The sequence below is a fragment of the Habropoda laboriosa genome, unplaced genomic scaffold (assembly GCF_001263275.1).
Source record: "Habropoda laboriosa isolate 0110345459 unplaced genomic scaffold, ASM126327v1 scaffold47, whole genome shotgun sequence".
Lineage (NCBI taxonomy): Eukaryota > Metazoa > Arthropoda > Insecta > Hymenoptera > Apidae > Habropoda > Habropoda laboriosa.
Window position 1 is genome coordinate 999,787 of NW_017100176.1, and position 15,713 is coordinate 1,015,499.

General features: G+C 35.8%; 1 protein-coding gene across 1 annotated transcript in view; it reads right to left on the reverse strand.

Annotated features, from left to right (window-relative positions):
- The window catches only part of LOC108578784, a 136,231-nt gene extending 124,709 nt beyond the window's left edge, over positions 1-11,522 (reverse strand). Inside the window, exons 1-3 of the mRNA XM_017942179.1 lie at positions 11,498-11,522; positions 10,977-11,185; positions 1,270-1,405 (exon numbers count right to left, since the gene is read on the reverse strand). Of these exons, the coding sequence (XP_017797668.1) occupies positions 1,270-1,405; positions 10,977-11,185; positions 11,498-11,522 (370 nt within the window). The remainder of the gene's footprint in view (positions 1-1,269; positions 1,406-10,976; positions 11,186-11,497) is intronic.
- Between the last annotated feature and the right edge of the window lie 4,191 nt (positions 11,523-15,713).

Below are 15,713 nucleotides of genomic sequence, written 5' to 3' on the forward strand. Positions count from 1 at the left end.
TGCTGTTCCGGCTGGAGTTTTACAGATATTTCGTATTTCATATTGAAATTTACTAAACACTCAGAAAAATGAAATTCAATCACAAAATCCATTGTATCCATAAATTGAACTCCAATAAATGTGCGTATAAACAATTAACGGATTACCTAATAACAAATATTCGGTATTTTTAACAACATTTAAATAAGACTATAGATTAAATATACTAGTTTTCAAAAGCTATCATTATATTATTATAATTTTTCATTTATCTTTGTTTTACTTTGAAAAAATAAATCTCATTTTAATAATAATTCCTAAATATACATATCTACACACAAATACAGTCCGTTCCTGTTGCTGAAAAAATTTAGGTTTCATTAGAAGCACAAATTGTAACGCTTCTATTGCATCTGTACGTATTATTAAGTAAAGATGTGCAAAATATCTATAATTCACTATGTTAATGCTATTACACTTAAATCATTTGTTCATTGTTATTTTATAACAGACAGCAAATAAACGAGGATAATAAAAAGAAAGAAAGATTAGAAGCATAAATCAAGGTATTAACGAGTCAAACAATTAAGTAATAAAAGTTAGGTTAGGTTAGTTAAACAAAATTAGAAATACAAATTGAGGTATTAAAGAGTCAAAGGAGGCAATAATAAAAGTTAGGTTAGGTTAGTTAAAAAATATTAGAAACACAAATTCACGTATTAAAGAATCAAAGAAGGGATTAATAAAAGTTAGGTTAGATTAGTTAAGAAAAATTAGAAACACAAATTGAAGTATTAAAGAATCAAAGGAAGCAATGATAAAAGTTAGGTTAGGTTACTAAAAAAAAAAAAAAAGTAAGAAGCGCAAATTGAGGTATTACAGAATCCAACAAGGCAATAATAAAAGTTAGGTTAGGTTACTAAAAAAGAAATTAGAAGCACAAATTACGATATCGAAGGGTGAAACAGGTAAAGAATAAAAGTTAGATTAACTTAGGTTAGTTGAAAGAAAAAAGAAAGAGAAACAAATCGAAAGCAGAAATTAAGGTATTAAAGGGAGAAAATAATAAAGGTTGAAAAAGTTTCGAAGGGAATACGTGAAGGAGGTGGTTGCAGGCAAGGGAGTTGTAGAACGACTTATGATGCCGTACACGCGCTAGTCGCGTGCGCCGGAAGGGAAAGGAGACTAAATAGAGTGGTGAGCAACGAGCGTCAGAGGGTAGGCACACGAGCATGCTGAATACGTCGAGTTCCCGGCGATACTGTGTAATGTCATGAAGCATGTACTTACACACTACCGTAAGATTCTTCGAGACGTGGCTTGTGGAGAAGGTCGGCGCGTCCGCCGTAACTTCGCAACTGAACGTACCCGAGAGGGCGAAGTCGACGTCTCGCAATGTTACCTGGCTCTTGTTCGAGTTCTCGGCCTGAAACAGAGCAACGACCAAGGTGTGTGCAAAGTGAATGCAAATGAACATCAACCACTGCGACACGCGTTATCGCGCACGGCCACCAGGACGTTAGAATCTCCCCGCAATCTCCCACCCATCCGCAACCTGCGATTCTCACCGATTAACGATAACTCGATTTACCTGAACCGGTTATAATTCGAATTAAATTCCGCACGGGTACGGGCGTATTTATCCGTGCGTCTCTTTGCCATTCTGTACGAAATTAAACGAGCATACGGTTCATTGACCTTCTTCTCGCTGTTGTCAACTAGATGAAAGAACGTACACACGCTTTATAATCACTGGATTAAACAGATACTTTGCCCGAACTGACAGACAGCGGCGTGCATCGCTTTGTGTTTTTGTATTATACAAAAGGTGTCGCTTTGTGTGTGCGTGTGTTTCTTTGAATAGACGGGGGAAACGTGAGCGCAATAAAGAATTTCGGTTCTTTTGAAATATCGCCCGACTGATTATAACGTTATGGTGCTAATGTGAACTTATTTCGAGGACTGTTTGTGCCTCCCGTTTCTTTATGCTTTATTACGCTTGTGTAGTGTGTTTATTTTGGGAAAATATGGAAATTGTTAATCGTACCGTGGTTTTGATATTTTTAGCTTATTTGCGATCGAGTATCGTGCTGATATAATTGGAAGACCTTTCGTTTTTCATTTCTCGATGCGTTATTGTTTCCGTTACTTCTATTTTGTGAAAATACGAAAATTCGTTGTCATATTTTTATCTCACTTCTGATAGAGTATTGCGCTAATAATTGGAAACTAATACTAGAATTCACAGGCACAAAAACTCATTTACCGAACCGTGTATAAAAACCGTATCGTCGAATATTTATTTTATTTCGAAAAAATTTTGGTAGGAGAGAGTTGCGGAAATTGTGCCAGTTCAGATATTTCATTTTCTATTTTCCATTTCGCAGTAATTTCTTCGTAAATTAATTGTTATAACATAGTTAACCTTTTTCTAAGTTTGACACAGATTCATTTCTTGCAAACCTTTAAGGTACGATTTAAGCAGTCAATCATCTAAGAGTGCTAAATTTACTAATAGAATAATTAGTGCATACCTACATATATTAAATCATATTTTATCAATAACAAATCAGAAAGAAAATAGTCAACATAAAGTAACGATTATGAAAAGAAACATATTTGTAACTAATAGTTAGAAGAAACTTTTGTGGACAGAAAATGATTAAAAATTTGAAGTAAGAGCTTCGCAGATACGATTAATATTGTTTGATCTGTACAGTTTATTCAGTGGTGATATGGAACAATTTATCGAACTGATCTGTACAATTTAAAAATTACATTTCAAACTGTGTTTATCAGTTCTACTAACACTGGCCTTTAGTTTGTATTGGTACAGTAGGATTAATGATAATAAACGTACAGGCATTATAACAGGTATACATGTTACTAACATCAATTAGTAACTAATTTCCGTACTTATTAGTGTTGTGATAATTCGATTTTCCAGCCTCGGACATTATTCAAACAATAATGCACGTTTCGACAAAATGACATAAATCATCATTATATTAATCTAATTACAGCAAATCTTTGTCCGCTATCTCCGCTAAATCGTTGCACGAATCAGTCGATTCCTACTGATTATTAATACCTAAATGATTATTAACGATTCTGCTTACAAGTGTCAGCTGATATTGGATGACTGGTATGTTTAAACAAAAGGTTATTATTTCAAGCGAACTACAACCTGGGCGAGAATTCAATTTGCACCATTGCAATTTATGTGTCGAATTAACAACATCGATCGCGTTATCTAATTAATTGAAATAATTGCTTCTACTCATTTTATTCATACTTCTAACGTTTGCACGTTCTCTTGTAAGTTTTGAAGGTGAAAATATTGTCGTCTAATATTACAAAAGTGAGAGTTTTCGAGGAATGTACAAATTGAATTTTAACATTTTATTATTTATAACACTAATCTCGAAATAAATACTGGACTTTTTAGAGAATAAATGTTTTAAATGATCGAAAAGTCTGTTTCACTGAAGTACAGCGTTGCAGAACTGGAGCAGAACAAACTTCGTCAAATAATTTTTGTTCGATGGAAGATGTTCTTTCAAAAAGTTAACAACAAGGTAATAAATAATGTTTCAGAAGGTCGTTACATTTTCGTGTACCATTACACATGCGTACATGTGCACCTACCGGCCAAAAGTTTGGAATCACTGAGCGCTGCAATTTCCAGAAAAAAGTCAGCGACTTTGAGAATTTTTGATCGTTCGAATCAATTGATACGAGATAAATTGATAAATGTCGAATTGAGATAAACTTCAAATCTATAAAAAATTAGCAGCAGATTTAATATTGATGAAAAGCGGCAGGTGATTACAAACTTTTGGCCGGTGGTGTATATTCCTCTGGCATTAAACGAAATAAAAATAATAACTAGAATTTACAAATATGAGAGAAGGAACGTCGAGTACAATAGATGCAACTGTATAAACAACTTCATTGTTTGTATGTTGCATATCGTGAAATCGATATTTATTATTCATTTCAAAGGCCAACATTGACGGTTAAATCCCACGAAATCTGCAATAGAGATCTTTCACGAAGTTCAGATCTAACGTATACACTGGCGTTCATAAGTATTAGGACACCCGTTATAAGTACCATTTAGAAAGCATTATATGATTTAAATTAAATTTTCCCGCCAGATTCTAATTAATTAATAAATTAGATTTTAATAATTTTGTAAAAACTTTCGAGTGTCCAATCATTTTATATTAAATTTGTAATGACAAAGAGGCTTGCTTCACACTCAGTAAGTAGATTATAGTAGAATTCAGTGGAATTCAGTAGAATATAGTAGACTTCAGTAGAATTCAGTAAATTTCCGTAGGTTTCAAAAGATTTCAATAGGTATTAATAGAATACAGTAGATTTTAACAGAATTCAGCAGATATCAGTACATTTTGGTACATTTAAATAGATTTCAGTACGCTTCCCATTCATTAACTGTCCTAATACCTACGAACAGGAGTGCATCGATGGTCCTTTTTATTTAAACAAACTTTAAACGAACAAATTTCGTGTTTTCAACAGTCGAAGAAATAACTATAAAACTTTAACGCAGACTACCGCCGCGTTGATGTCATAAATTCCACCAATCTAACCTCTAAATTTTTACACCGTCTATAAGAAGAAACTATTATCAGGATGTATTATTACCGCAGTAAATTCGCGTTTTATATTCGTTATCTAAGAGATCCGCGAATATTTTCCCACAATACCGCGTGTTTCTTACGCGTTTCACTTCGGAATGTAAAATTTCATTTCGGTAATTCCACATACGGCCATCTTCGGTTGCGCAATAATCGATATCTCTTAACCCTTTCGGTGTTAAATTATTTCCTTTTCTAATTTGTTACACATCTACCGATCGTCGTATCTCTAATGAATACTAAGATCAATTTCTGAGTCGCTCAAGCGAGACACGTTCGACCCACTAATCGCGAAAGGGTTGAACAATCGAATCCCAGATTACGAAATGTACGAAAAATTCACCGTTTGCTCCGCGTTTATAACACGTTGAAAAAGTACAGATCGCATTGTCACAAGGGGTAGATTTCTTCTTCTTCTTTTTTTTACTAAATGTTTCATCGGCGAGCAGGCAGCGTGGAGAGCAGCACTCGAGAAAATCGTCATCTTATCAGGAATTACCCTACACTCGAGTAAATTGGCTCGATGAAGCAAGCGCGAAAGGCGAGACATCGGAAGCAAGATAGCAGTGAAGGCGGAGCTGAAGCATTCCCAGGGGAAAAGTGGCAGTGGATCGTTTTATCGGAACGGGCAAAGGGAAAATATGCATAATTAGCGGGATTTAAATAACGAAGCAAGAAGATATACCTGCAGAGAGAGCGAAAGAGACAACGGTTAAAGAGGAAGAGACAGAGCTTTTAACGATTACGAAGGAAACGAAGCTTAAAAACGAGCCGGAGTTTTTTCTTCGCGTTAATTTATGTGTGTCAATGAACACGACAGATATTAACAAGTGAGTGTGGAGATCTAGAGGTGGAGAAGAGAAAAGCCTTCGTTACAGGACTTCGACGTTCTTCTCGTCGTTAAGTTGGTATTACGGATTCAACGCTATAATCGTTCGTTTCTTCTTTCGTACCAGAAATTATTGTTAGTGCGATTCATTCGAATTCCTTGATGCTCCGGAAGAAGAATATTACTTCAAATGCTATTAGAAGCAATACAAAACAGAAACACCGCTACAGATTACAGATGAAAATTCTGCAAAGATTCTTGTATTGTTTATTAAATTGTAAATAGTGAAGAAGAGATGAAACTTATAAATACAGAAGTGAAAATTATTATTTCACTATTTCACTAATTATTACATTCTGTCGTTAAAAATATTTATACGAGTTTACAACTACCAAATTGAGGAATTTTTGAAGTAATATTGTATAATAATTCTTATTTTTTTTTATATGTGGGTTTTACGTCGCATCGACCTCTCTTGGTCTTGTTATTTTCCTTTTTGTGGTGGTTACATTTTACTGTAAATTTCGGTTTCCTTCAAAAACTTTAGAGTCTGATAATTCTTATTATTGAGGCTTTCGGATGTAAGCTGTAGTCACAGTGGATGCGTGTTCAGTCGAATTGACGTTCCGACGGAACGAAATAGACTGCAATACATACGCTCATAAAAATCTCCATGCATACAATCAAGGACAGGAATACGTGGACACCTTTCCAAGTAGAATAGCTTTTTTCTACATTAAATCAAACAGCTTGAGCTTTTCGAATGCGTCAGAAGGTTTATTAGTTTACTACATGACGTGTAAAAAAAATTTGAAGACATACACTACCGGCCAAAAGTTTGGAATCACCGAGCATTGCAATTTACACAAAAATTTGCAGAAAAAGGTCGACGACTTTGAGAATTTTTTATCGTTCGAATCAATTGATATGAGATAAATTGATAAATGTACAATTGAGATAAACTTCAAATCTATAAAAAACTAGCAGCAGGTTTAATATTGATGAAAGGTGGCAGGTGATTCCAAACTTTTGGCCGGTAGCGTAGATCTACAAAATGTATATTTGAAATTTTCATTGCAAGCCCAGGCAAAAAAGTTGTAAACAGCGACCTTTGCAATTTTCCTCGCGATCTCCATAAATTGCAATTTTTCGCAAATTTGTTCTACACGTCGTCCAGTAAACTAATTCCTCTAACTTCTCAAGAAACTCAAGTCGTTTGGCCAAATTTGAAAAAAGTTACTCCATTTCGAAGGGTGTCCACATATTTCTGTCCTCGACTGTATTTCATTGTTTCGACGTATGTACATATGTACATACACGAGTTCGTCAGAATGTCAGTTCGTCCGAATTCGCATCCACTACAACCGCAGAGCCCAGGGCGTTGAACACTGTTTTTCGTTCGCAGTTTTCGCAGAATATGACGCGACCATTGTACATTACTCTCGATTACCGTAGACATGCATAGAACAGACGCATATATACGTCGTGACGATAAACGTAAAAGCAGGGCGTGTACCTACTGCGTTCGCAGATCGTTCGTTCGGTGCACGAAACACAGAACAACAAGGACAACAGAGAGGCTAGATAAGCTTGTTTTCAGTCGCGCAAAACGCATGCACACACAGGATGGATACCGCGCTGCGTTCTCTTCGTTTGCGGAAATGCGTGGAACCGTTGCGCCGCCGGGAATCGTGCATGGAAATGTTCGAACGATGATAAAAGCGGCCTGTTTTACGGCGATTACAGCGGTCAAGGATGATGTTAACGAGCCTCGGCCAGCACGATGTGATAAAACCACATATTTGGATCGTTTCTACCCAACCGGAAGGCTAATGCTACGTAACATCCACTGTTGCTTGTTGTTCTGACGACTGGTGTAGTGGAATACCAGCCCCATACGAAAATACATCGGAAATTGAGCTTTGCTTGATTCGTTTATGTCGCTGGAACAGTTTTGCATTTCGAACTTCTCTTTTCTTTCATTTTTTTTTTGGAGGGTTGTTTTACTCGGTTTTTGAATGATATCGACTGTGCTTTATTAGGTTGGTGCACACGAAGCATCGCGTTTTATTACAGAATGAAACTTCAGATACCGACATTGTGCTTCTTCGAAAAATGATGCATTTAAACAAAAATATTTCTTTATTATATCAAATTTATACAAATCGTTGGTCTTTGAATGAAAAGGTTCTTTGAACGCTGCTTTTAGTGTCTTTATTCTGGAATACTTTATTTGTTAAAAAAATTGTTTGTCGGGGAAAGAATTCTTCATTTAATGGCCCTATCTCATTTTCCAACGAAAGTTGCCAATTTTGAATTTCACACGCTAACATCCAACGTCTCGTCGTATCAAATCGTATTTATCGATACAAAATTCTTATGATTTTTATTTGTAAATCTGTGATGAATATTTAGTAGACTCGATAACGTTGACTTTAATGAACCCACGTAATCGTCAAACTAACGTCACATTGTATTTACCAAGCACTCAATAATGGCCAATGCGTAGGAGCATATCTAATCAACTTACGAAAGGTTTTCTACGTAGTCTGGCACAATTTCCCGACACACTTAACGACAATAATATCGGATATGATGCGTAACGAAAATTTGACAACAGCAGACAGATAGAGAACTGTGCCATATTTCCATATTTTTAGACTGTTTTTAAATAACCGATATCTCTGTTGAATTGATCGTAAATGTACAATAGCTTGATCGCTACGCTTTGCATACTTAACACCAGTAAACCATTGTATCTGCGAGTCTTTTGTATACTACGCGAAAGTTACGAGCACGGAATAGCTGTAGCAGAGAATAATTCTTGCGTTCTTACATTTGGAAACACCATCAACTTTGGAAACTACGTATAAAGCTTTAATACTAAAGTTGTAATTGCAGGAATTTCGAATTGTATTTTATGCGTTCGATCATATAAAATTTAACGAATCGCCCTTTTGCCGAGCTTTTCAATTTTGGGACGAAAAGAGAAGTACCTTGACTGGGAAACAAAACTCGTTTTGCTTTAAAAAAAAAGGGGGGGGGGGAGATTGTGATTCAATAAGCTCTATTTTAAATATTGTCGGAGTATAAAAAATCGAATTAGAAAAATTGCTATATTATGTAACCAGTTTACCTTTTTATTTACTAAATATTCAACCTCACAGCACAAATGTTTTTTTTTTAATTAAAATCTCGTATACATTGTACCTGCATTTATTATCAAATCATTTTTTATGTGACATATTACATACCGTATATGGACATTCTAAAATTCCAACAATAAATTAGCAAAGAATGATATTATTGAATTTTTCGTAATATTACAGATATTGAAAAAAAAGTTTGAAAAAACAGAAATCAAAAATATCAATAAAATTCGTTACAGAGTCGAGGCGTATTGATATCAAATTAATTAATACCAGTTCCAAAAGATTTATCTTGCATTTCAAAGCAATATACAGGGTGTCTGTTTTATCTCAATACAGCGAAATACCTTTCAAGGAAGTGATGTTAGGGAAAAAATGTTTTAACAAAAGTTGTTTGGTACAGAGGGAGACATTATGTGGTATAAATATTTTTTTTGTACCGGGTATGGTGGGAAAGATTTCAAAGTCAGTTTAATTTTTTTAAATGGAATGCTATATTTTTTTATACATAATATGATAGTGTATGTTATGACGAGACCAACGAGGTGTGAACAAAGTCATTTCCTTTGATAAAACAGACACGCGACAGTGAGGAACGTATGGTGATTCGGCTCCCGGTTTTTCGCAATTTTACGACCTTCCATGAAAGGCAATGACTTTGTTGGCAGCTCGTTGAACTCGTTTTGACATACACTATCGTATTATGTATGAAAAAATATAGCATACTATTTAAAAAACTTAAACTGACTTTGAAATCTCCCCCATCATACCAGTTACAAAAAAAAAATATTTACACCACGTAACGTCCCCCTCCATACCAAACGACGTTTGTTAAAATATTTTTTTCCTAACATCATTTCCTTAAAAGATATTTCGCTGTATTGAGATAAAACAGACACCCTGTATATTACTTTATCGAAAACTTTAAATATTGAAATGTAAATAAACAAGTTCATAGATTTGAAAACTTCGTTACGTATTAAAATTGTATGTACGTATATACAGTGTAACGTATAATAAATCACCCGTTTTGTATTGCTCTCCATTTTTATGAATAATTTATAAAAATATCTTTCATTTATAATGATTTTGTAAATAATATATACCGTGATTGTTTATGCTATCATTCAGCTGTACGATCAATATGTTTATGTTCCAATAACCAGTCCTCGATTTATTCGAATAAAAAACCTACTGTACCAATAAATCATTTTGCCAATCATAAATGGCGCACAGTATTTACAGTATTTGTATGAAAAAGTTGGCTAAAATTATTGGACTAGTTTTAATAGAGGCAAATGCATTTACTTAGAAATGATGAGACAATTTTTGACATGATTTATTTTATTACGAAATTTTCGTATTCAAACTCTCAATTCGAGAGTTAAATACGTAAGAAAGGAAAACAAGAATTCACCAATTTCAGCTTTAACTCGCAGAAAATTAAAAAGAATAAGAATTGTATTTTAATAATAACAGAAAGACCAAATAAACAAATATCCCTTTTATATACACTTCTTCTTCTGCCTAAATTCTGACGTCACAAAAGTGGCCGTTGTGATACTTCGTTTTAATAATAGTGAAAGAAAAAAAAACACATTTTGTTGGTTTTTAATTAAGGGGTTAAACCAGCCCTTGAGACTGAAAATAATACATAATAGAAAAATTTGATTTCTTCAAACCTCAGAGGTGGTCTAACCCCTTGATATTTCCTCTTCCCCTTATTCTCCAAATAATCACATGTTGTTATTAATTGAGACGTGGAATATTGAATTTTTATTATACACCGTGTATTCAAATTTAATATACACCACCTGCCAAAAATATGGTATCATTTTTGGGACAAAAGTTAACAATCTTGAGAATTTTTTAAATAATTATTTGTCAATCAAATCAATCGAAACGAGGTAAATTGCTACAGATCTCCACAACATCAATCTCAAATCTACAAATAATTAATAACAGATTCAACATTGGTATAAATTGGCCCCAAACTTTTGCAAGGACTTACAACTCCGAATGTTGCACACATTTCAAGTCTCTATTAACGTTTTCGGACAGCCAAAAGATGAATAAAGGCACCAACATCGTAAATTTCTTTCTCCCCCAGAAAATGAAATTCACGAAATCGGCCGAAAAGTACAAATGATCAATTCAAGCAAAAAAGGGAGAAAAATCCAATTTTCTCAAACCTCAGGTGTCGTCTAACCTCTTGAGCTTGAAAGTTTGCACGTTGGCCAGCTTTTCATAAATAAAACACTCCACTGTGCGACGTGCACAGGAATGCACGCAGCGCGACGAAGAAGAAGAGGAAGGGGAAGAAGAAGAAGAAAAAAAAATATTGACACTTACGTCAACGTAGATCCCGGTAACGTTGAAGAATTTTGTGGTCGGCTCCTCGGAGGGTGTGTAACGGTAGAACTCATACCTGCCACGGTACCACTTGAGCGAGTAAAGAGGAGCGTTCTGGAGATCGTAATGGCAGCGCAGAATCACCTTCTGACCACGTCGCACTACCTCCGGAACTACTTCTAGGCTGACATCCCGCAGGCAGCTCGCACCTTTGTGGGAAATGAGAACAGGAACGGAGCATTAAGTCTAGTGTGCATCATTAGTCCGCTTTTACTCCTCGCGCCGGAGGTTGCACAGTACGCGTCAGCGAGAAATTGCAATTCCACCGAATGACAATTCCTCTCGCTTCCTCCATCCTAACCCATTCTATCTTCCTCTTTCCTAACCGTACACACAAGCACGCGCGCACATAGAGACACACGGCTACACTAACAAACATTCAAACACTAGCATACAATTTTTCTTCTCGCTTCTCCCGTCATCCATCTACCTTCCCTCCTCTCCGCCCTTTTACCATATACCCTCGATCAACATTCTCTTCGCCATCATTCCCTCCTCTTCCCTCCTCCGCCCCCATCAACCCGTTCTTCCTTCCGGTGGCTTTCTCCTCTTTTCCTCGAACTGATGTGCATATACCATCTCCCACCAACCCCCCTTTTTTTTTTTGTATTTTCCGCTGACGTTTCGTTCACTTGGATTATCGACGATTCGACCTATTAAAGCCCGGAGGAATTGAACTGTATACGTCATTCATATTAAAACAGGGAGCGGAGCTTTTTGCTGCTTCTTCATGTCGCTGCAGGATGAAACCTCTTATTACATACTCTAGCTTCCGGCTATACGGAAGTAGGTAGACGTTGCTGAGCCACGCGAATAGGGACGAAACTCTGCGGGTTGATTTTGCTACCTCGAAAGAGAGAGATTTGAGAGAGAGAGAGAGAGGAATGTGAGAAACATCCACTTGATATTATAGCGGTCGTATTAGTTTTCGAGGAGAGGAATCGCGAGGAGTGTGTATGCTTGTTGATGAAACGTATCGAAGAATTGAGAAGTTAATGGCAGAAATGATGTTGAATTTTTTGGTGTGAAGGTGGGTTTGTTGGGTATTTGAGGAGGATCATTCGTTTAGATGTGATTGGGTTTTAAGATTGTCAAACATTGGTTTGGAAGGTTTTTCGCTGACGAAGTAGTCGAGATTTCAGATGGAAGTTCATCTGAATGTTATACTTAATAATTATTTTCAGTACAATTTTGTTCGTAAGTGTTAGGACACTTGGTGAATGTGAAGAGTACTGAAATCTACTGAATTCTATTGAATCCACTGAGCTCTACTGAGATCTACTCAATTTTACTGAAATCTGCTGAGTTTGATTGAAATCTACTGTATTCCTCCAATATCTATTGAAATCTTTTGAAAACTGCTAAAATCTATCGAATTCTGCGAAAATCTACTAAATTTGACTAAAATCGGCTTACTAAATGTGAAGCAACCATCTTTGTCATTACAAGTTTACCATAAAACTAATAAATCGAACAAGTTAACTAAAATACTTTCTACACGATCATAACGGGTGTCCTAATACATACGAACAGCACTGTACGTTTTTACATTTCTCCCAAAACGTGCAATTCAAGTATACACCTAAATAGAAACCGTTGCGTTTTAATTGTACTTTTCAAGTTTACCTTGCAGTACCTGAGAAAAAGGCTTAAATAACTATCTTTTATTTTTGAATTACGTAAACCTATGTCCCCTTTAAAAAGTCATAATTATCAGAAAAAGTGGCCAGATATATATTTTTACTACGCTGACTACAGGTACATGCTCAAATTAGCATAAGGAGGGACACCACCCTGAGGCGTCTAAAAGTATGTAAAGTTTGGGAATTTTTTTCACAGATAACCACTAAATGAAAAGTTTCAATTTTTGTCAGAGGACATAACTGTATCTTCTAGCTTTCCTCTCCAATGTTTAAAAGGTGAAACTGTTACAAAATGGCGGAGTTATTGCGAAATCTGTTCTGATATAACATCGATTACTAAGCAAGGGTTGAAACGTTTCAAATAAAAAATTCTTTTTGATTCATAAATAAAAACGTATAACCTACAGTGTAGCTTACGATTTATTTGATATCCGAATTATTTAATTTTTCAGAAACGTTTAAATTTGATTTTTCCGATAAAAAGATATTTTCCCTCTTCAAACTGCCACCGTTTCTATAATAATGATAATTTTCAAAAAATTAGAATTTTTTATTTCAAGCTATCCGTTCCGGCCTGCTAGCGATGGCTGCCAGCAATGGATATTCCAGCAGAAGAGGTTTCGCAACAACTTCACCATTTTACAACATTTTTACTGTTTAAAAATTGAGCAAAAAAACTAAAAGTTAGATTCGTATCCCCAGCAAAAACCGAACCTTTTCGTTTAATGATTCCTTGTAAAAAAAATTCCCAAACTCTTCCTTCTTTCTTTAAACCCATCAGGGTGATGAACCCTCTTAGAAGACTATTACAAATCGCAAAATAGTAACATTTACAACGTCACAGTTCAATACCAACCTATTTCAAGTATAGATTTGGAAAAAACGTAGGAAAGGAACGGAAGGAACTTTCTCGAAAAGGTTCGAAACAGAAAACACGGTAGACTTTTCTTTGTAGATCGCGTGACTAGACTGAAATACGACCGAAATCGAAGTTTCTTCTGAAAAGTAAAACAATACGAGCTTCTTCGCGTAAATAAAATAAACCTTATTTTACGCTTTCCAATTCTTTCTCCTATCCGTTGTAAAATACAAAATGCTTCAACGAACTTCTAAATGGTCCATATCTTATTTCTCAACCACTGCAAATCATTCATCCAAACGACGATTATTCAACTCCGCTCAATGTTCGTAATTGGATGAACGTTAAAATAGAAGTGTTTATAAGTGACTTGTATCGTTCTGTTACACCCTCAAATATTTTCATTCTTAGTCCTCAGTTTTATCTGTATTCACAACTAGTCACCCAGTTTCACCGTTACTCATACTGGACTCTTTTCACCTTCCAACTCTCTTGCATAGTCACACCCCAAAGTCCATCTTCCCAGAACCCTTAAACAGCCCTATTTTCTCCATTTCCGCATTCATTCTCTATTTCACTGCGCGCACGTCACGTATCGTCAAAATCTCCGTCAAATAAAGTTCTGTTTCACGCAACGACGATCCCTAAGTGTTTTAACTCAGCGATACCCCAATATCTGCTCCTAGTTTCGAGGAATTGGAGCAAACCGGGCATTACAGTACCCCAAGATTGACTCTACTAACTCTAGAAATTCTCAAGTTCCACAGTTCCCAAATTCTACCGTTGAAAAGATCGGGGAATCAAATTCTACATTTCGTAATTTCTAATGGTCGAGAAGTATCATTCATCAGTGGGAAAATTTACCGAAGATTGATTCTTCTGTACTCTAGAAATTCCCAAATTCCAACGTCGTCGAGGCAAAAGTTCACTAATTTTTAATATTACACGCCCTTAGTCCAACGTGACCTAATTAGGCTTGAAAACTGGTGTTCTCTGAACAAATTGTCATTCAGGCTAAAGAAATGCGTTATTGTTCAGAATCAGTCGAGAAAGGAACATTATCACTTATAATTATACTTTAAATGGTAGGTCTACGACTTAACTTTTATTGAACACATTAAGAACATTACTGCTCGCATCAAGATACAATGGAAAATCGACGTGAGAACGCGCGTTTTGTTTATTCCAAGCTATCGAGTACGATTCGGAAATATTTTGTTAAAGTGCATTCGCCGCTATTACGCCAGCCTCTACAAGTAATACATAATGTAAACTGCGTTCCGCATCGCGGGATATTTGATCGATATCGCTCGATTACTTCTCAACAAACAAACACCAACACGCACACACCTCTGTCGTGACTTTGTGCGTGAATTTTGGACGTGAAATTGATGTTTTCTGGCGTTAAAAATTTATTCGGTGTGAAATCGAACGGGAAAAGGGGGGGAAAGTACGATAGAGAAATAAATTTTTGGAATCGTTTCCTCGTCGTTAATTTCCCTTTACGGCAAGTTCATGAGTATACAACTGGCGTTGGAATTGATTTCTCTAGAAAGCTGCTCTCTACGATTCAGAGTTCGTGACAAAATGTGGGCAAGGATGAGACAAAGTCGCGGAAAGTTTGTCGAAACTTTCGCCTCTTCAAAACGAAACGCTTTGAGGGATAGAAACTGTTTGTTTCTTAATTTTGCTTTCGTTGTTTCGTTACGATAGAGTTCAACGAATGAAATGTAATCGATGTTAGCGGCAGCCTTTAAGACTGCGCGTAAATTTATTTCAGATTCTGTTAAACGAAATGGTAACTTACTTATGAAAATGAAAAAGAAAACTTAAATAAGTCTAGATGCTACTGTACGCGGTCGAATTATTTCTTTAACTTTTACATCGACCACAGAGTTTAGTAGTAATCAGAAAATTTGTAACTTTTCGCGTAACAGATGTAAACATTGTTCAAAAATTGCTGTCACTTGGCGCGCCGTATTTTCATCGAGCTTCGCGCAAAAGTGTCCAGAGGCATTTGTCACAGCAAGTCGGCGAAAAATAAATGAAAATCCTTTGCGTACAAAAGCCAAAGGCTGCGAAGTTGGAGGAGCATTTCCTCCTTTCATTTCGAATTGAAAGTAATTCTGGGAAATGTAGGCAGGTACATGGCGCATGCTAAAAGTTTCAGGCGAC